The sequence below is a fragment of the Bombina bombina genome, unplaced genomic scaffold, assembly GCF_027579735.1.
Source record: "Bombina bombina isolate aBomBom1 unplaced genomic scaffold, aBomBom1.pri scaffold_695, whole genome shotgun sequence".
Taxonomy (NCBI): domain Eukaryota; kingdom Metazoa; phylum Chordata; class Amphibia; order Anura; family Bombinatoridae; genus Bombina; species Bombina bombina.
This window is the reverse complement of record NW_026510701.1, coordinates 131,325-152,963: the sequence shown is the minus strand read 5'-3', so window position 1 is coordinate 152,963 and position 21,639 is coordinate 131,325. Positions and strand designations below refer to the sequence as shown.

Here is a 21,639-nt window from a genome sequence, read left to right as displayed (position 1 = left end):
TGGCGGCGGTGTAGAGGGGGCAGGATAGGGGTTAATAGGTATTATGTAGGTGGTGGCGGGTTCCGGGAGTGGCGGTTTAGGGGTTAATCAGTTTATTAAAGTGGCGGTGGGCTCCGGGAGCGGCGATTTAGGGGGTAATAAATTTATTTAGTTGCGGCGGTGTAGGGGGGGGCAGATTAGGGGTGTTTAGACTCGGGGTACATGTTAGGGTGTTAGGTGTAGACAGCTCCCATTGGAATCAATGGGATGTCGGGCAGCAGCGAACACGAACTTTTGCTATGGTCAGACTCCCAATGATTCCTATGGGATCCACCACCTCCAGGGCGGCGGATTGAAAACCAGGTACGCTGGGCCGGAAAAGTGCAGAGCGTACCTGCTAGTTTTTTGATAACTAGCAAAAGTAGTCAGATTGTGCTGAACTTGTGTTCGGAACATCTGGAGTGACGTAAGAATCGATCTGTGCCGGACTGAGTTAGGTGGATCAAAGCTTACGTCACTAAATTCTACTTTTGCCGGGCTGTAGTGCTTGATAACTACAGCGAATCAGCCTCGCCACAAATACACTGCGGAATTCCAGTGTATTTGAGGTTGACGGCTTGATAACTAGGGGCCAGAGTGTAATCACAGAACTCAAAATATTACTGAGGGACAGAAGTGTGAAGTGAGTGAGAGAGAAAGACAGATAGGGAGAAGAGAAAAAGACAAACAGAAAGAAAGAGACAGGAGGTAAGCAAGATAAACAGCGGGGCCCTAAAAGGGTCGCCACTAAAAATTCTGTGGCCCCTCACTAAACCATTGGTCGCACCCCCCCCCCCCCCCATTTGATCTGTGAAATTTGTGGCCAGGTGTCTAAAATGTGACTCAAATGTGTGCACACTTTAATCTTGATTGTTGTCAAACCTAAAAATGCAGTAATGCACAGATAGTCCAGTATGTTGTATATACCTGTATGTGTTTTATTTCCATACAGTATGTGATGTACAGGGTTTACTAACCCTGCAACATTCACCAGTTTGTCACAGAAAGGGTTAACCAACCCATATGAAAAAATATTATACATATGTAAAAGATTCTACATTATCCATAGAATATATCTATATTTTTACAGAATGTATAATACTTTTTAATAATTATCATTAATATTTTTTAATAGTTTATATTTAATTTTTCAAGAATGTGTATTGAAGTTAGCAATTCTTCACATTAGCTAACCCGACTGCGTTAGACCTAAATTACGGACCCAATGAGCGTTACACATATTTTACATTCCTTTGTTTTTTACATACAAAATAATTTTATTTATATTATTAAATATATATTTCTATATATATTTGGTACTGTTAATATAAAATAGATATCTATACCTATATATCTATAGTAATAGATATATAGGTTTTAGATATATAGGTATATACACATATATATAGAAATATGCATTTAAAATGAAAAGTTCATTGTTCTAGAAGTGATGAACATTGGAATGTTAAATATGTACAGTAAATATACAGTGAAACACATAAATAGATAAATACATGTATACACACATATATACATATATATACTGTATATATATATATATTTAAATATATAAATACACATATTTAGACATATCTATGTATGAATATATATTTTAAAGCCTTTTGCAGACCTTTTTTTTTTCAAACACCTTATACCATATATCCCTTATAACTTTTTTTATATATATTTTTTTATAAATATTTTTTTTAGATACTGTTTATATGAGTATAACTGTACTTTTAGGTTTATTTATGTTGTGTTCAATGCATTTTTTTTATGTTGACAGCTTGGACTATTTTGCCGTCTTGCTCAACATTGCGCCGGCACTTTCAATCATCAGGGCGATGGAGAGTGCTGCAAAACAAAACTGACTACAAATAAGAATGCTCTGGGTTTTGTTTCCTCAAAAACTAAAGAACATTCAGACAACCCTAAAAAAAAGCTATAATATTTTTGTTGTACTACACATTGCCACTTATCTGGGGCGGTGTGTGGTTGTATTGTGAGTCCCATATAATATATTTGACACCCCTTAAATAATTCTATATAATTAGGGTCAAGAGCCTTACATTGAAATAGTACCAATTTTATTTGATGGGATGTTCTACAAATCAAGCATTTGCATACACATAGTCCTTATGCATGGGTGTTGGCAACTAGTGTGCTTTAGATACAACATATTGATGATATTGCTCATTTATAGTGTATAAATGAACATACAGCATTTATCTAATGGTAATTACTGTCTCGTATTAATGATATGCATATAAAAGCTTATCATATATGGTATTGTTATGTCTCAGAGCAAAGAGCAAAGGTGGAATGACACTATCTAACAGGAAAGCCCATGATGGAATGTCAGTACTTTTAATTGAAAAATCTTTAGTTGAGTTTGCTTAAACATTTCTGATCACTGGGCTGGTAGAATGTCTGCAGCGTTGGAAATCACTGGAGTTCTAATGAGTTTGGCTGGAAGTGCAATTACTGGAGTAGCTTTGACACACAATGAATGGAAGGTATCCACTGTGCTTGGTAGTGTTATCACATCCTCCAACTTGTATGAGAACCTATGGAAGAGCTGTGCATCAGACAGTACTGGAGTTACCAATTGCAGGGACTTCGATTCCATGCTAGCTTTACCGGGTGCGTCTGCTAATTTCCAACTGTATGCTCAGGTTATCAATTAATACATCTGGTGCAAGAATTTTCTGAAAAACACACTTTTCAAATATGTGTGTGCTGTGTTATACACAAATGAATGTATTTTGGCTATGTGAATGTGTGTGTGTGTTTGGTGTGGGGGGAAGGATTCTCTATGTTTCTGTTAAATATTATATATATATATATATATATATATATATATATATATATATATATATATATATATATATATATATATATATATATATATATATATATACACATATATATATATATATATATTCCATTTATTGTAGAGGTAGGTACACATGTTCCATTTATAGTAGGGGTAGTTTAACCACCAGTAATCTTATTATCTTTCATGATTCAGATAGAAAATGCAATTTTATGCAACTTTCTAATTTACTCCTATCATCAGATTTTCTCCGTTCTCTTTGTATCTTTATTTGAAAAAGCAGGAATGTAAGCTTAGAGCCTGACCATTTTTGGTTCAGTACCCTGGGTAGCACATTTAGCCACCAATCAGCAAGCGCAACCAAGGTGCTGAACTAAAAATGGGCTGGCTCCTAATCTTACTTTCCTGCTTTTTCAAATAAAGATACCAAGAGATCGAAGAACCCAGGCTTATATTCCTGCTTTTCAAATAAAGAAAACATTTGGGTTTCATATCCCTTTAATAAAGCATGACACAGAGATTTCAATGGGCATATAAAATTGTGCATTTCTAAGCTAGCGCACTTCTGAATGATGAATGCTCAGAGCAGGCAGACAGGGTTATGGAGCAGCGATCTTTAGGCTTGATAAATGGACCTCAGTGACTTTAATTTTACTATACAATTTCCAAATATATTTTTGTTTTAATTTTATTGTTGCACAGATAGGTGTTCAATGGCAAGTGTTTCTTCAAATTATCATAATTTTAAATATAGCACTGTAACTGCAGTGTGTCCAGTCCTTTCCAAAAATATTAATCAAATTAGTTCTCCATTTTTAAGAATGACGAGAGAGGGAGAGAAATGAGAAAGACAAACATATTAAAGTCAGCTTCATTTGTTTTTTATTACCCTGAAAGATTATTAAGCGTAAGGTATGCTGTGAATTAAAACCTATTTCTTTATAATATGAGATTCATAAATTTGAAATTTAGAAGACTTAAATGGGGGATTACAATATATTTTGCACATAATTGTTGCTCTAAGAAATATCTAAGGAAGATCATTTGCATACAGAACTTGTTAGTGGACAGATTTCATCTGTGTCTAAGATGCACAAATGATCTAAAATGATGTCATTATGAAATGGGATTTGCAATAAACTTGATCATAAACCAAGACAGCTTAGAGTAACACACAAGGGGTGTATGGCTGATCTACCTTAGGGTAGAACCCAGGCAGGTAAAAGACCCATAGCACTTTAAATATTGTGTCACAGAAGTCTGGGTTTGGCATACGCTGTCTGCATTTATCATTGCACCAGCAGTTCTTGTGAACTGCTGGTGCAATGCCACCCCCTGCAGATTTGCGGCCAATCAACCGCTAGCAGGGGGTGTCATTCAACACGATCGTATTCGATCGGGTTGATTTCTGTCTGCCGCCTCAGAGCAGGCGGGCAAGTTATGGAGCATGATAAATATGAAGTATTGAAATGGAATAGATTGCAAAATATATGTGCACGTATATGGTATATGCTTTGTGATGTAGAGTAGCTTGACAAAATTATAAGGAAGTCACAGAATGTCCTATATAGTACGGTCTAGCCTATTTTATTTTACTCACGTCAAATACAATATAAACTAAGAAGTCAGCCAACTATCACAAAAAGAAAAGTTATGGACCCCTGCAACATAAATGCATCTCAGTATAGTTAACTTTGAAATAAATAACCTGCCAAAAATATAAAACAATTCCCCATATATTTTAAAAAAATATCAAATACTTACCTCCTACTAAAATATGGCAGCCACTATTGGACCACTGAATGCATGATAAAGAAAATCTATGGGGAGATGTGGGGAGTATGTACACTACTAATACTAAATAGAAATTGAGTAATAGGGATAATGACTATGTGTAAAACTTATATAATAGGTTATCTGAAATATGGAAAAGGAGAAAAATTGGAGGGACACTTTTGGACCTAGTACACAAAATGCTATTGAGTGATAGGGATAAAGAGTTTAGTGCATATAAAGATTACATGAAAGGCTATGAAAAAGCTAGACTTCCAACCTAATATTGAGAAGTTGATTGATAAATGAAAAACTAGTGAGGGTGAGAGTAAAAACTGAAGAGCCACTATGAATTATTTACAGAACATTGCAATGTTAGTAATACTGATCAATTAGACCTCCCATTTCTCACTATTGTCAAAGGAACTAGACAGCAAAGGTGATACTATATAAGCACTCAAATGAGACTCTAGACGTATATTGAAACTGGGGTATTAACATCATAGAAGACTTAAAACATAAAACTTTATTAGAACAAAATTAAAACAATGGGTAAATTAAAACTAAATTGCTAGCAGCAATAAACCCTGGTTATGTATACCGGCTGTAATAAGAAAGTCGCGGAGTGATTAGTAATTATACCAGCTAGTAAATATAAGCAAATTGGCTTTATTTATTGCAAGATCCACTATAGTAGATGGACAGATGACAATATTGAGTATCTATCACTGAATAGTCATTTCCTATAGTATAGTAGTAAATCAATCCTCTAAGAGTAGAGTTATTGTTTAATGAACGAAATAGAGGTGTTACGTGATGTTCATTGTAGTACCTCACAAATTGGTTTATTCACCAGGCTGATGTCACTTATTATTTATTGTGTGACTAGACATAGGTAATACTGGCCTATATTAGGTGTAAATTACACTATTGCCAATGGTCTATATGGATATTAAATTATCACTATATATTCAGCCCACTTCTGTATAAGTTAATGTGAGGTTTCTATGGTTATGAGTTCAAATGATCTATTAGCAGATTTTCTGTAGTGAAGGTCTTTATAAACGTCCTGTTAATAACATTCATTATATTCCACTTAAATATTTGTTAGGCTGTGCCACCATACAATAACATTATCCGTGGTAGATAAATAATGCACCTATCGTTTCTAAAGTACTTGATATTATTGCTAATTAAAGAGCAATATTAAATGCGACCATAAAGTCACTATTACCCAACAGCCCTATCAGTATAATAATAGTAGTAAATAGATCCTCTTAATATGTATTTATGGCTGTTACTAATGAACAGACTGAAGGTAATGGATAATATTCACTTTAATATCCCATAAAATAACTGAATCCTCTTGCTGATATGGATTGTTACATTAGTGTAAATAGGTACTGATAATATTGCTATGTGCTCAGTGTTATGATACACTGTTGCCACCAGTTGCCGTATTAAATTATCGATACATGGGGGGAACTTCCGGGCAGCAGCCATGACTGGTCGCACTTCTGCAAGCTGCTCCAGCTTTCCTGTATCATCAATCAGATATCACCCTTTATAAGAAGCATCTAATACGGAGCTTGGCATATTTAAATTACACTAAAGAAAACCTATCCACTGAGATCACTTTTGCTGGGATTGCAGTTGGCTTCAGAGCCTGGAGCTAATTTAAAGCTGTGGCCTACAACATCAGCCACGTGTAATAACCCCCCAGCAGGACGCTCTCCAGCTCCTGTCGTTAGTTAGAAGTGTGAGTACATCCACACCATCCTATTCAATGTGCTGAATTACCGATTGTTATAGAGTACCAACATGGACATGAAGGGTGCCACTACTTTTTTAAGAGCGCTGAACAATCTTCTCTCGGATCACCATGCTGCTCTAGAAGAAACACTAACTACAGCATTTAAACCTGGAGTTCTCAAAGTACCCCAACAAACTACAACAACCAGGCCTGTTTTGGCGATGCATCTAAGCGGTAGCGCTTTGGGGCCCTGGTGCTACATACCTACCCTGGCTGAAAAGGATAAGGCATCCGCTATCACGGGTCCAGTAACAGGTGATGGGGCGATTGCAGAAGTGAAAACCGACCGAGCTATCATCAGAGACGCAACCTGTGCAGGGATTAGTAAAAACGGAATAGCAGCGGTCCAATCAAAGGAAAGCATACACAAGAGAGCCCCTGCTGAGCACTCGTCCCGGGACCGGGAAGACATATGGCCAAGACCACAGTGCCCCTCAGTGACTTTGCAGCTTTCAGCGATCCCTCTGTGTACAGATCAGCTGGTGTTTAAGTGGGTCATTATCTGGAAGCAGGGATGCTGCCCTTCGGCCATCATATACTTACGGCTCATACTTTTGGTGATCCTGCAACTGGCTGGTAACATTGACTTTTACAGGGGGACTCGCACTGGAGTTGGTTAAATTCAGACCTTGCCACGAGTAAACAGACCCAAGTTAAATACTTTATTTTTATTTACAGTTCCGGTTGAGAATTCCTTTGTCACAACCCTTTATGCTAATAATGTGTGATACAATCTACATCTCTTAGAGGTCCTTTGACCCTGTTATTGTTTTACCTCTAAAGTCACATAGGTTTTGTATTCTCCCTAATTGTACTCTTGCTTGTATGGGTATGAAGTTCCACATAGCATGCTTATCCTGACATAGAGACTCCTCCACAAAACCTTAATCAATTACAACTTGCTATCTTAAACTATAATTATGTTTGATTTCAATGTGTTTCACTACCCTTTTCTCTCCCCTATTGTAAAAACCGGCAAGTTTTTTTTTTAACTATCAAACTTTCAGGGAGTACTTCATAAACAAAGCTTAAATGTATATTAAGCAGGGTTTAGTTAAAATTTTTATATATAATTACAGGACAAACAAATATATTTATAACGTTTCTGATGCATAGCCCATAGTTACATTTTCTATATTCTGATGTTTGCAACTTTTATAACTATTTTGTGCCTACCAGTTTGAGTCCTTATAAAGCAATTGGAGCAACAACTGAAGATAACTATCTTACAATGACCTGCTGGTTATAGCAATAGAAGTTGAATGTGTATTTAATGTATTCTCTGCAGGTCAAATATAGCAATGTACCCAAGCCGGGATAAAATTTATATATGTGTTTATATAGCATCTACTAGATTGAGATTTGAAAAGAGAGATAAAGTAGCGAACCAAGGATATTGGATGTAAATATAACTAGTTGCAGAAATTTAACCCCTTTCTATATATATTTGCAGGTCAAATATATTTACTCTCTTTCACCTTGAAGTAACAATTTTGCCAATGTTTTTTCTTAATCTGGTTTCCTGAGTTGCATCTGAAAGCACCTATCTCTTTTTTCCTATTAGCATGTCCTGGGTCTCGCTGTCTGCGGCTGAGATGGCGAGATCATATACTTGTCTAGAAGCTAGCAGATGTCTCATACCTGGATTTATATATATATATATATATATATATATATATATATATATATATATATATATATATATATATATATATATATATATATATATATATATATATATATATATATTTAATAGCTGTCTTAATAATAATACCTACCATGAAACCTCAACTTAGTTTAATAATAGGGTAAGCATGTACAGGCCTATTTATCAAGCTCCGTATGGAGCTTGAAGGGCCGTGTTTCTGGCGAGTCTTCAGACTTGCCAGAAACACAACTTATGAAGCAGCGGTCTAAAGGCCGCTGCTCCATAACCCTGTCCGCCTGCTCTGAGCAGGAGGACAGGAATCGCCGGAAATCAACCCGATCGAATACGATCAGGTTGATTGACACCTCCCTGCTGGCGGCCGATTGGCCGCGAGTCAGCAGGGGGCGGCGTTGCACCAGCAGCTGTTGTGAGCTGCTGGAGCAATGTTAAATGCGGAGAGCGTATTGCTCTCCGCATTTAGCGAGGTCTTGCAGACGTGATCCGCAGTGTCGGATCAGGTCCGCAAGACCTTTTGTAATAGTTTGTATTTGTAGCAATTTGAACAAGCATTTAATTTTGTTTTATAAATAAGAACCAACAATTTCCTCAAAAGTAGGTTTGTAACATAAAAGAAGCTTGATGAATTCGTTGTCAGTGCTTCATATAATGTATTACTATTTGCCCAATAAGTGACAGTTTATTAACTTCATAAACTGTATTACTTTCAGGGCATTTGATAATGCAAACAGTTCAAATTAAGCAGTAACGTAAAATATAGTATTCCTTAATTAGGCAGGTAAAGTTCATCAAATTAAGTAAGGATAACGATTAATAATAAAATAATTAGGTCTGACCTGAGAACACAGGAATTGTACTTGTCCGTTTGTTATGAACAGCAGCGTGGTACTCAGAGGGAGAGCGGTTGCGGCTGCAGCTGATGACGTCACCGCTACTTGCTGTGCTGTGTATGAAGCTGCTTGAATCCTGTTACCTTGTAAATGCTTCAGGGTTTGATGTCGAGTTTGTTTGATTTCCTTATAGTATGAAATATCTTCCAGTGTTGAATTGAGTAGAAGAGCTGCTAGATGTAGGAATGAAAAATAGGAGATGTTATCAGTAACTCTTCAAATAAGAATTTATGAGGCTGTTGGAGAGTGAGGAAAACTCTCAGTGTAACGCTTGTGCTGTGAATCCTTTCTCAATTAACCAGCAATGAATGCTGGGGGGAAGTGCTTGATATAGGAGGCTCTTAAAGGGACAGATCATTAGCAAGCAGTAACCCTGACAGAGCCCCCCACAAAAAGAACCACAGCGAGGTTCAAGGCCTAGGACGATCAGGGTTACGTCTATGGAAGAGGGAAATCAGACGTGGAGCAGATATGTTCGAGGCAGGCTCCCAGGAATCATCCTCATGGCCAAAACCTTTCCAATGAACCAAATAGAAAAGATTCCCACGACGTAGTCTAGAATCCAGAATGCTATGAACCTCATACTGGCAATCAAGATTAGCAGAAGGTATTGGGTCTTCTGATGTAATATTTGTTATGGGTAGGTTGCAAGGTTTGATAAGAGACACATGGAAAGTTGGATGTATCTTAAAAGTTGATGGTAGTTGGAGTGTAACTGTTGTTGGACCATTTACCCTGACGATAGGGTAAGGACCCAAAAAGAGTTTACCTAGTTTCCTACAAGGATAAGGTATCTTGAGGTTCTTAGTGGAGAGCCATACTTGTTGTCCTACGGAATATTGAGGACTAGGTCTGTGGCGAAGATCGTAGTACCTGCGTTGTGATGCCTGTGCCTGAAGAATATGTTCACGAATTGAAGAAAAGTTAGCAGAAATGTCATTAACCAGATCATTCACCTGAGGACATGGGGTGTCAATCTTCGGAAGTAGTGTGAAATTTGGATGTAAACCATAATTTATAAAAAATGGTGATGTGCCAGTTGTAGAACTCTTATTATTATTATAGGCAAATTCTGCTAGGGGCAAGTAGGTGGCCCAAGAATCTTGTTGGCGAGAGCAGAAACAACGTAGGTATTGCTCTAGCCACTGGTTCACCCTCTCCGTCTGCCCATTCGTCTGAGGATGGTAAGCAGTGGTGAGTTTTTGTTCTATATGCAGAGCAGCACACAAATTTCTCCAGAACTTAGATGTGAATTGGGTTCCACGGTCACTAAGGATGGTTTTAGGTATTCCATGCAGTCTTACAATGTTTTGAATGAACAATTCACTGGTGAACTTGGAAGTGGGTAGGGAGGTAACCGGTATGAAATGTGCCATCTTTGAGAATAGATCGGTGACAACCATTATAGTGGTATATTTGTTAGAGACAGGTAAGTCCACGATAAAGTCCAGGGATACCGCCTCCCAGGGTACTTGAGGTACAGGTAAAGGCTGTAAAAGACCCACAGGGAGTTGTTTAGAAGGTTTGGAGGTTGCACATATAACACATTTAGAAATATATTCTTTGAGATCGAGGTTAAGAGTAGGCCACCAAAAAGATCTCTTAAGTAAATCCAAAGTTTTATCCCTTCCCATGTGTCCAGCAAGGGGGGACTCATGAACTGTTTTCAAGATTGAAGATCTAAGATTTGGAGGTATGTATAGCTTCCCGTCCTTATAGAGTAAGCCATCAGAATTGTAAGTAAGATCTGTATGAGGTACTGATGGATCAATAGCAGTAGCATCTTTTATCACTGTAGTTAGACTTGTTATAACTCCAATGATAGAGTCCTTAGGAACAATAGTAGTAGGAATGCATGGTATTATAGGTTTAGGACCTTGTCTAGAGAGGGCGTCAGCCTTGCCATTTTTTGTACCAGGCCTGTAGGTAATGATGTAATGGAAACGAGAGAAGTAAAGACTCCAGCGTAATTGTCTGGAGGATAGAGTTCGATTAGACTGAAGATATTGCAGATTTTTGTGGTCAGTATATATGACAGTTGGTTGTGTTGCACCCTCAAGCAAGTGCCTCCAGTGATCGAAGGAACACTTTATTGCAAGTAATTCTTTCTCGCCAACTGGATAATTTAACTCTGCTGGTTGCATCAATCTAGAGAAGAATGCGACCGGATGTAAGGGTTCTTTGAATGATTTCCTTTGAGAGAGGATTGCCCCTATTGCGAACTCAGAAGCGTCAACTTCCAGGATGAATTGCTTTTCTAAATCCGGGTATTGGAGAATGGGTGCTGTAGTGAATTTATTTTTTAAAAGGTCAAATACCTGTTGAGTATGGCTTGTCCACCTGAAAGGATGATTCAATTTGGTGAGTTCAGTAAGAGGTTTGGTAATAGCAGCAAATCCAGGAATGAATTTCCTATAATAATTTGAGAAGCCAAGGAAACGTTGAACATCTTTCTTACATTGAGGAGTCGGCCAATTATGAATGGCCTGAACCTTGTCATCTTGCATCTTGATTCCTTCAGGAGAGATGTTATACCCCAGAAAAGAGATATTATTTGATTCAAATATACATTTTTCTAGTTTAGCGTATAGGTTATTTTTTCGTAACCTAGTGAGAACCTCTCTAACATGCATTCTATGTTGATCTAAATTTTGTGAGTAAACTAGAATATCGTCCAAATAGACAACAACATATACATCCAAAATATCTCTGAAAAGATCATTGATTAAGCATTGGAATGTTGCTGGGGCATTGCACAGACCGAATGGCATCACTGTATATTCGAATAGCCCATATCTAGTCCGAAAAGCAGTGAGCCATTCGTCGCCAGCTCTCATTCGTATAAGATTATAGGCACCTCGAAGATCCAATTTAGTGAAAATTGAGGCCCCCCTTAATCTTTCAATTAATTCAGGGATTAAAGGTAGGGGGTACCTGTTTTTTCTGGTACGCCTGTTCAATTCCCTGTAATCAATGATTGGTCTTAACGTGCCATCTTTATTGGTAACAAAAAATATGCCTGCACCTGCAGGAGAGGTACTAGGTCTTATAAAACCTTTTCGGAGGTTCTCATCGATATAATTTTTAAGGTGTTCTAGTTCTGGTTTAGAAAGGGGGTAGATATGTCCATAGGGAATTGAAACTCCTGGGAGTAAATCAATAGGACAATCGTAATCCCTATGAGGGGGCAAACATTCAGCTTCTTTTTTATTAAAAACATCTGAGAAGTCTGCATATTGTTTGGGTAAAATATTATCCTCAACCTGTAGCATAATTAAATCTGATGATGTCTCACTATTTTGAGTGAGATGAGGAAAAGATAAACTGAGGTCATTCCAGTTTATAGTTGGTTTGTGTTTACAAAACCAATTTATACCAAGGATTACATTAAACATTGGTGAAGATATGACATCGAAAGTGAGTGTTTCTGTGATGTGTGTGCAAGATATTACCTGTAATGGTGTAGTTTGGTGTGTGACAGGACCTGATTTTAAAAAAGAGCCATCAATGACCTTCACAGAGACTGGAGTTTTCTTAGAGACCAGAGGTATTTTATTCTGTTTCACAAAAGAAAAATCAACAAAATTTCTACATGAGCCGGTGTCCAGGATAGCTTCAGTTGTTATCCTGATTTGATCCCACTGTAAAATAATAGGGATAGTTAAATATGATGGTTTAATGGTTTTCATCAACAGGGATTCAGAGATGTTAGGCAACCTACCCTTCTTATTCCTAGCCAGAACTGGGCAGTCCTTTACTTCATGTGTAGGGCAGGCACAATACATGCACAAACTATGCAACTTCCTCCTAGTCTTTTCCTGAGAGGAGAGGGGACCCTTTATGAAGCCTATGTCCATAGGTTGTGGTGATTCCTTAGTTTGATAAACAGGTGTGGAGAGAAAGCTTTTTGTACCGCTAGCCTTTTCAGAGCGGCGTTCCCTAAGCCGTCTATCTATGTTAATAGTGAGAGAAAAGAAATCTTCCAATGAATCTGGAATACCTGTGCGTGAAAGTTCATCCTTTATATCCTCAGACAATCCTAAACGATATTGAGTTTTAAGGGAGACCTCATTCCATCCCGAATCACGGGCAGAAATTTTAAATTGTGTGATGTAAGACTCCACTGGGTTCTTTCTTTGTTTTAAAGATCTAAGTAAGTTTTCAGCTGTGACCTGTTTGAAAGGGTCATCATATAATGCTGACATTTGATCAAAGAATTCATCTAGAGATCCCAGTATTGCATCATCATTTTCAAAAAAAGAGTCAGCCCAAGCCCTAGGTTCCCCCCTCAAATATGATATCACAGTGAGCACTCTTGATCTTTCTGTGGGATAAGTACGTGGCTTTAATTGAAAAAGCAACAAGCAGGAGTTTTTAAACTCTCTGAATCTTGAACGGTCACCAGAGAATTTTTCTGGGGGGGAGACCATAGGTTCAGGGATAGAATCTGCACTTGCAGGTTTAGGTGCCAGAGTCTCTCTTAAGCAGGCCTTCAAAGCCTGATTTTCCACTTGTAATTCATGGAAAGAACCTGATAGAGCTTCTAATCTGTCTGACAGGACTTGAACTTTATCACTTAAAAGATCTTGTTCCATAATTGCTGTTGAAAGTATATGTTTAGTATAGGATAATTCTGTGTACACAAACACTAAATCCTTTCTTCCTTATGGCTGGTTAATTCTGTAATAGTTTGTATTTGTAGCAATTTGAACAAGCATTTAATTTTGTTTTATAAATAAGAACCAACAATTTCCTCAAAAGTAGGTTTGTAACATAAAAGAAGCTTGATGAATTCGTTGTCAGTGCTTCATATAATGTATTACTATTTGCCCAATAAGTGACAGTTTATTAACTTCATAAACTGTATTACTTTCAGGGCATTTGATAATGCAAACAGTTCAAATTAAGCAGTAACGTAAAATATAGTATTCCTTAATTAGGCAGGTAAAGTTCATCAAATTAAGTAAGGATAACGATTAATAATAAAATAATTAGGTCTGACCTGAGAACACAGGAATTGTACTTGTCCGTTTGTTATGAACAGCAGCGTGGTACTCAGAGGGAGAGCGGTTGCGGCTGCAGCTGATGACGTCACCGCTACTTGCTGTGCTGTGTATGAAGCTGCTTGAATCCTGTTACCTTGTAAATGCTTCAGGGTTTGATGTCGAGTTTGTTTGATTTCCTTATAGTATGAAATATCTTCCAGTGTTGAATTGAGTAGAAGAGCTGCTAGATGTAGGAATGAAAAATAGGAGATGTTATCAGTAACTCTTCAAATAAGAATTTATGAGGCTGTTGGAGAGTGAGGAAAACTCTCAGTGTAACGCTTGTGCTGTGAATCCTTTCTCAATTAACCAGCAATGAATGCTGGGGGGAAGTGCTTGATATAGGAGGCTCTTAAAGGGACAGATCATTAGCAAGCAGTAACCCTGACACCTTTGATAAATTGGGGCCATAGTGTGAAGTGTTTTTTCCCTATGTCCCTGCAAAATACTCCTTCCAATAAATTGTGAACTATTTCATTGGCCAAAGCATTTGCCCTGAAAAATCTATAGCTCACAATATATAGGTGCATGTCCTTTATGCTCTCCTAATCAGCACTTTATAATCATAACCCTGTGCGCCTGAGTCATATGTTCTAACTTATATCTTTATGGAGCTCAGCATGTCCTTATATTCTAGACTCCTATGGTAAATCCATTCCATTGAAAAGAAATTACATTTTTCCCCTATCTAGCAAATATATAGTGCAATAAAACTAAAAATCTGCGGTTTTCATAATGAGGTCCATAAGAGGCCTCTTACCTTTGGGGTAACCTTCCGCTATAGCTGTTTAATATGTTTTGTTATGAGGTCCAAGAGTGGCCTCTTAGATAGATAAGAAGGTTCAAAACTTTTATTGGCATTTTCTTGAATTGTTGTTTTACCTCTTTTATTCTTGCAGCAGGTGATTCTGTTTTTCGCTTTGCTTAGTGCAACTGAGATCACGTGTAATGTCTATCAATATATAACCTACACATTGTAATATGTCATAAGCAAATTTAGATTTATATTGTATACTGCTGCAATTTTGTGTTTGCATGCCAAATTATTACCTCAATAAAAATAATAAAAAAAAAAATTATTGCTACATAATTTCTTCTTAAAGGGACACTGTACCCCAAATTTTTCTTTCACGATTCAGATTGAGCATGACATTTTAAGCAACTTTCTAATTTACTCCTATTATCAAGTTTTCTTCATTCTCTTGGTATATTTATTTGAAATGTAAGAATGTAAGTTTAGATGCCGGCCCACTTTTGGTAAACAACCTGGGTTGTCCTTGCTGATTGGTGGATAAATTCATCCACCAATAAAAAAGTGCTGTACAGAGTACTGAAACCAAAAAAAAGCTTAGATGCCTTCTTTTTCAAATAATGATAGCAAGAGAACAAAGAAAAATTGATAATAGGAGTAAATTAGAAAATTGCTTAAAATTGCATGCTCTATCTGAATTACAAAAGAAAAAAATTGGGTTCAGTGTCCCTTTAACACTTTGAGTGCTAAGCTGAATTCTATATTTTTCTGTTTTTTACTATTTTAAAAAAAATATTTTTTTAACTTTTTTATATTTCCCCCCAGATCCCCAAGACTTATACCATTGGAAAGGTTAGGCGATTACCTTTCCAATGGTCTTGGGGGTCTGTAGCTGCTTAGATCCCTGAGATACAGGTTTCTAAGCAGCATGCCCCCTTTCCCTATACTTTGTATGGACAATTTTAAATAAAGTTGCGCAGTGACGTCATCACGTCATTGCGTGTGACGTCATCTCAAGTAACAGGAATCCCTGGCGATGCCTGTCACTATGCAGGCCCGATCGCCGGGGTAGGAGCTGGTGGGGGCCCCCAGATTGGAAAAAAGTAGTTGAGATATGAGATTACTATGTGGCTGTGAGTATGAATGAACTTTTCAACAGTATTTTATTGTGAATCCTTCTGCTACCCTGTTAATAACACTTCCTCCGTTCCACACTAGATATCTATTCTGCTATATTGCCACACAACACCATTATCTGTGGTGGTAAGTGTTAAATATTAACTGCAGGTATCAGTATCAGGTTGCCAGTTAAAGTCACTGGTGTATTATCCGGTTTAAGTCAAACTGTGACTAAGTATCATCATTTAAGTAAATCACTGCTGCAAGTTCATTAAACAATAACTCTACACTTAGAGGATTGATTTACTACTATACTATAGGTATAGGGAATGACTATTCAGTGATAGATACTCTATATTTTTGTCATCTGTCCATCTACAATAGTGGATATTGCAATATATAAAGCCAATTTGCTTATATTTACTAGCTGGTATAATTACTAATCACTCTGCGACTTTCTTATTACAGCCGGTATACATAACCAGGGTTTATTGTTGCTAGCATTTTAGTTTTAATTTACCCATTGTTTTAATATTGTTCTAATAAAGTTTTATGTTTTAATTATTCTATGATGTTACTACCCCAGTTTCAATATACTGCTAGAGTCTCATTTCAGTGCTTATATAGTATCACCTTTTCTGTCTAGTTCCTTTAACTGACAATAGTGAATATTGTTTCATTTATACTCAGCACCTTATACCACAGTATATATAATATGAATAGGCCAGTTACCATTCAATCTGAATGGTAATAGACCCTAATATCATAACAAGTGGTGCCATCAATTTCTTTTCTCCAATTAGACCTCCCAAACAGGAGTTCCTGATGAGCATAGTGTCATTTATGTATATTGTAGGTTAAAACTACACATGTTTTCAAAATCTGAGTGAAAACAAGCAGTATTACAATGATTGTTACTATACAAGCTACCATCTTTGTGCTAAAAGAAATAATCATAATTGGTAATTCAATGACACAGTGTTAAACTAATATTATAGACATTTTAAAGCTTGCCTACTGGGAGATGACAAAGTAATCTCTAAGGGACTTCTGTACAAGAGGGTAAGCATAGATGCACAGTAGACTATAGAAAATAAACCTCTAAGTCTGTAAAGCAGCAAAATAAGTATGAAGCTTAAACCAGATCATATTATAATACTGTTCAAAGATAATAGCTTTCTTGGTTTAGGACTAACTATATAGCCAGTATACTCAGTTATTGACAATACTAGACAAATCTTCTTGTGATTAGCCATCATAAGGTCTAGTGTTCATCTGTTTAAACAATACACTGCATGTGTACTAGGAAATATATACTACTGAAGAACATAATAGTGGTCGGCAGGGTAGTTTAATAAAGCAAATTTAAAGATCACACTAAGTAAAAACCAACATTGCAGGGATGGCAGTCATGTAAGGCATTTCAAATGGGTTAGTTTCTTCAGTAGGATCCGAATCCCAAGCCTGCAAAACAGATACGGAGTGCTTTCAACCTACTCCTATCCTGTAGAGATGATGCCATGACGCAGCAGACAAGGTAAACCATACCATAAGAAGTTCCCCATGGAAAATTTTAGACAGAAGGGTCCGGATCATGCTAAGCAAAGCATTTCAGACACTGTATAGGGGCACTTACCGAAAAGCATACTTGTGCTCCTTAGCTGGATAGGGCGATGTGCCCTGTACTGCTGCTCACACAATCCGGGAGTAAATTATGTAATAAAGACATCCCATGATCTAGGGACAAGCTCCCTGCACCATTACAAATAGCTGACTGGGCAGAGAGCGCAGTAGTGTCCCTTCATTTTACCAAAATCATCCTAATCTAATCTGTTCTTAGGGACATGAAAGACTAATATTTTAATCTGTTGGCTATTTTACCTTTATCATCCGCTGTTACATAATGGACCTCAATGTGGACCACTATACCTTTACTAGCCGGGGCAGACAGAAATGTATCCAGTTTCCACTCTCAATCTGCCCGACTCTGCTCCATCTCACATCATACGCTGTAGCCTATCATGTCTGATAGACATCGCTGAATGCCGACAGCATACGCTGTCAGCATTTAACATTGCACTGCTTTTGCAATGCCGCCCCCTGCCGATTTGCAGCCAATCAGCCACTATCAGGGGGTATCAATCAGCTCGATCATATAGGATCGGGCGGATTGATGTCTGCAGCCTCAGAGGCAGCAGAACAACTATGGGGGGATATTTCTCAAAGCCTCAACTATGCTGTATTCACCGGCACCAATACGCTCGCCTAACATCACCTAACATTGCGGCTGTGGACCTGAAAACGATCTCCATATTTATAAAAAAAGCAGACAAAAAGATGTGCACCAAGTACGGGGCGATGAGCATCAGACTGTTGTTAACTAGCAGTCATCGATTTTGCGTCTATTCGGCTTTTTACCAACTTTATTTATAACCTGTCACTAAACGCCGCCACTATACTAAATTGTTTAACCCCTATCCTGCCACTCCTGGACCCTGCCGCAACCTAAATCAAGCTATTAACCCCTATCCCGCTGCTCTCAGACCCAGCTGCAACCTAAATAAAGTTATTAACCCCTATCCTGTCCCTCCCGGACCTCTTTTTTAGACCTCCATTACTCATGCTTTCATCGAACCTGAAGGCTCATGCGGAAACAGGGGTATCAAGCTCCATTCGTAGCTTAATAATTCAGCCCTATTATCTGGAGACTCAAGATCATTTTAGGGCACTGCCCTGCAAAATGCCCTTATCAGTGCAATGTTTAGTGTAGTTTTTTTTAATGTTTTTTTTGGGGGGTGTGGTTTTAGAACAGGGTTTTCTTTTGCAAATAGCTATTCACTTCAACTAGGGCACTGCCCGACAAATGTTCTATTCAGGGCTATTATTAGGGTATGGTTTTAGTGTTAGTTTCGGGTATTTCTAGGGGAGAGCTTTTTAAGGGGAATTTATTTTTAGCAAAGATCTTACTGGTTGTTTTTTTTTATTTTTGGTAAAAAAAAAATATTTTCTGTAATGGTAATTTTTTTTTCTATTTTTTGTAATGATTATTTTTTTTTTAATTAATAGGTGATATGTTAGGGGTGTCAGCTGTTAGGAGGTTAGCGGGTACTTTGCCATGGGGTGTGTGGCGATTAGGGGGTTAATTGGTTAGGGGGTACTTTGTGATGGATGAGTGGTGGTTAGGGGGTTAATAGTTTAATAGGTTAATAATTTATTTTTTTATCTTAATCTTTTTTATTGTGACTATAATAATTACCGTTACAGGGTACACAACATTGAGGATAAAAAGTGCCCAAAAAAAAAAAAAAACCAGAATGCAAATCCAGACACATTGATATGTTACATTAAAGAATTGAACATTTATATATTCTACTCAAAAACAAGCCACACCTTCAATGTTAATGTTCATATCTTAGTAACCCTTAACATTAATTGTCAGTATAATAATAACAAGCAGCAAGAAGACTGCTGCCTTCTCTTTTACTTCAGTAGCTTGTTGTTCTAAGGAGAGTTGAATATCATCCATGGTTTCCCCTCTCTCTCTCCTCCACCCTCTCCTCCCACTTTCACCCTCTTGGGTATTATGTCATTATATACATTCTTTTGCCGTTCCCATTATGTTTTAGTTTATACTTCAACACTATCCACATCTCCTACTATTTTAGAACTCCCTCTAAAACCTGCGTATATAGCCATTGTTGTGGAAGAAACTCTTCTACTATAAAAGTTATAAAGGGTAATGAGTTTGTTAATGGGGAGATAAATTGTAACTGTATCGGGAGAGGCCAGGCCAGTATAACTGTCTTCCATTTAGAAAAAAAGATCTAAATTGTTTTTCTGAAGTTGGATTCAAATCTTGCAATTCAATGGTCATTTGAAGTTTCATCATATTAGAAAATTCAGCCAAACCAGGGGCATCAGGAGACCTCCATCTCTAAAATATTAAAGTTCATGTCGCGTAAATGGCCATATTTATCAATCGTTGCTCTCCGGAATCTGTACTATCACTCAATAGGAAAAAGCTATGTTGTGATGTAATCCGGAATTTTTCATGTAAAAAAATTATTTAACCAAAAGTTTATCTTTCCCCAATATTGAATAATTTTTGGGCATGACCACAAATAGTGTAACAGGTCTGCTTTCTCTTTACTGCATTTAACACAGTTGCCCATTTGCTTTTCTTTTGACCATTTGCTCATTCTATATGGCATTAGATAGTAATTATTAATTAGAAACAAAAAAGAGGGCGCCACATAGCGTAATATTGTTGACTCAGAGCCAAAAATAGGAGATAGATGTTAAGGCTTACCAAAGGTAATGGCACTGTGTGACTGGTGCTGACAGGCAGGCTAACACTTTCAGTGGTTAGCACACTGGGTGGCCTCCGGCAAGCTGTACACAGGTGGTATTCAGTGTTTCCTTGATTAACGTCTGTGCGGCTGATGTCTAAGACGCTGCGGTATAGCAGATACTTTGAAACCTTTGCCAGGAAGGCTCAAAAGGAGAACAAAGGCAAGCAAAAGGACAACTTCCGTATATTTAAAATCAATAAGTTTTAATCCATACAAACTGCTACGCGTTTCTAGACCACAAACCGGTCTTTTCTTCAGGCATACAAACAATGGATATGCCTGAAGAAAAGACCGGTTTGTGGTCTAGAAACGCATAGCAGTTTGTATGGATTAAAACTTATTGATTTTAAATATACGGAAGTTGTCCTTTTGCTTGCCTTTGTTCTCCTTTTGAGCCTTCCTGGCAAAGGTTTCAAAGTATCTGCTATACCGCAGCGTCTTAGACATCAGCCGCACAGACGTTAATCAAGGAAACACTGAATACCACCTGTGTACAGCTTGCCGGAGGCCACCCAGTGTGCTAACCACTGAAAGTGTTAGCCCGCCTGTCAGCACCAGTCACACGGTGCCATTACCTTTGGTAAGCCTTAACATCTATCTCCTATTTTTGGCTCTGAGTCAACAATATTACGCTATGTGGCGCCCTCTTTTTTGTTTCTAATTTACAGATACCTTCTTCCCAAAGATCAGAGGAGCCTTGCCGCCTGCACATTTGATTGCTCCAGAAGATACAGTACCATTTCCTCATATGGACTAGTATGGTTTGTCCATAGACACTAAGTACTTACACTTGTTATTATTTCTGTCAGCGCACCCCGCTCACGGTTCCCCACGGGGTTCCTTCTTGTTCTATTGCTCAGTAATTATTAATTACTTTTACTTGCGTTTCTCTCCAACTGATTAGTGACGTGGCTTTTTCTGCAGGTTAATAATTTCTATGGTAAGGGGATGTCTGTATTTGCAATACCGTTCTGTTACCTCTGATTAAAATGGTATATACAAATATTATTTGTATTGCTATGTTATTAATCCTCTACTGGCTAAACAGACATAAAATTCTACCTCTTGTGCCCAACATTTGGTGTGTGTCTATATATATATATTATCCCCTTAAGGACCAGGCATTTCAGACTAAAACTTTCCCAAAAGACCAGAGAATTTTTAGCATTTTTGCCAGCACTCCATTTAAGCGGAAATAGAACTTTTTTTATTTTTTATTTATCTATCAAAACTATATTTTGTTTTTAGTAGACAACCCAAAGTATTGATCTAGTCTCATTTTGATATATTTCATGCCACCATTTCACCACCAAATGTGATCAAATTAAAAAAAAAAGTTTTCTTTTTCACAAACTTTAGGTTTCTCACTGAAATTA

General features: G+C 37.4%; 1 protein-coding gene across 1 annotated transcript in view; it reads left to right on the top strand.

The window, feature by feature from the left end:
• The first annotated feature begins 2,444 nt into the window (after positions 1–2,444).
• The window catches only part of LOC128643326 (claudin-15-like), a 101,641-nt gene continuing 82,446 nt past the window's right edge, over positions 2,445–21,639 (top strand). The window contains exon 1 of the mRNA XM_053696260.1: positions 2,445–2,661. Within this exon, the coding sequence (XP_053552235.1) occupies positions 2,445–2,661 (217 nt within the window). The remainder of the gene's footprint in view (positions 2,662–21,639) is intronic.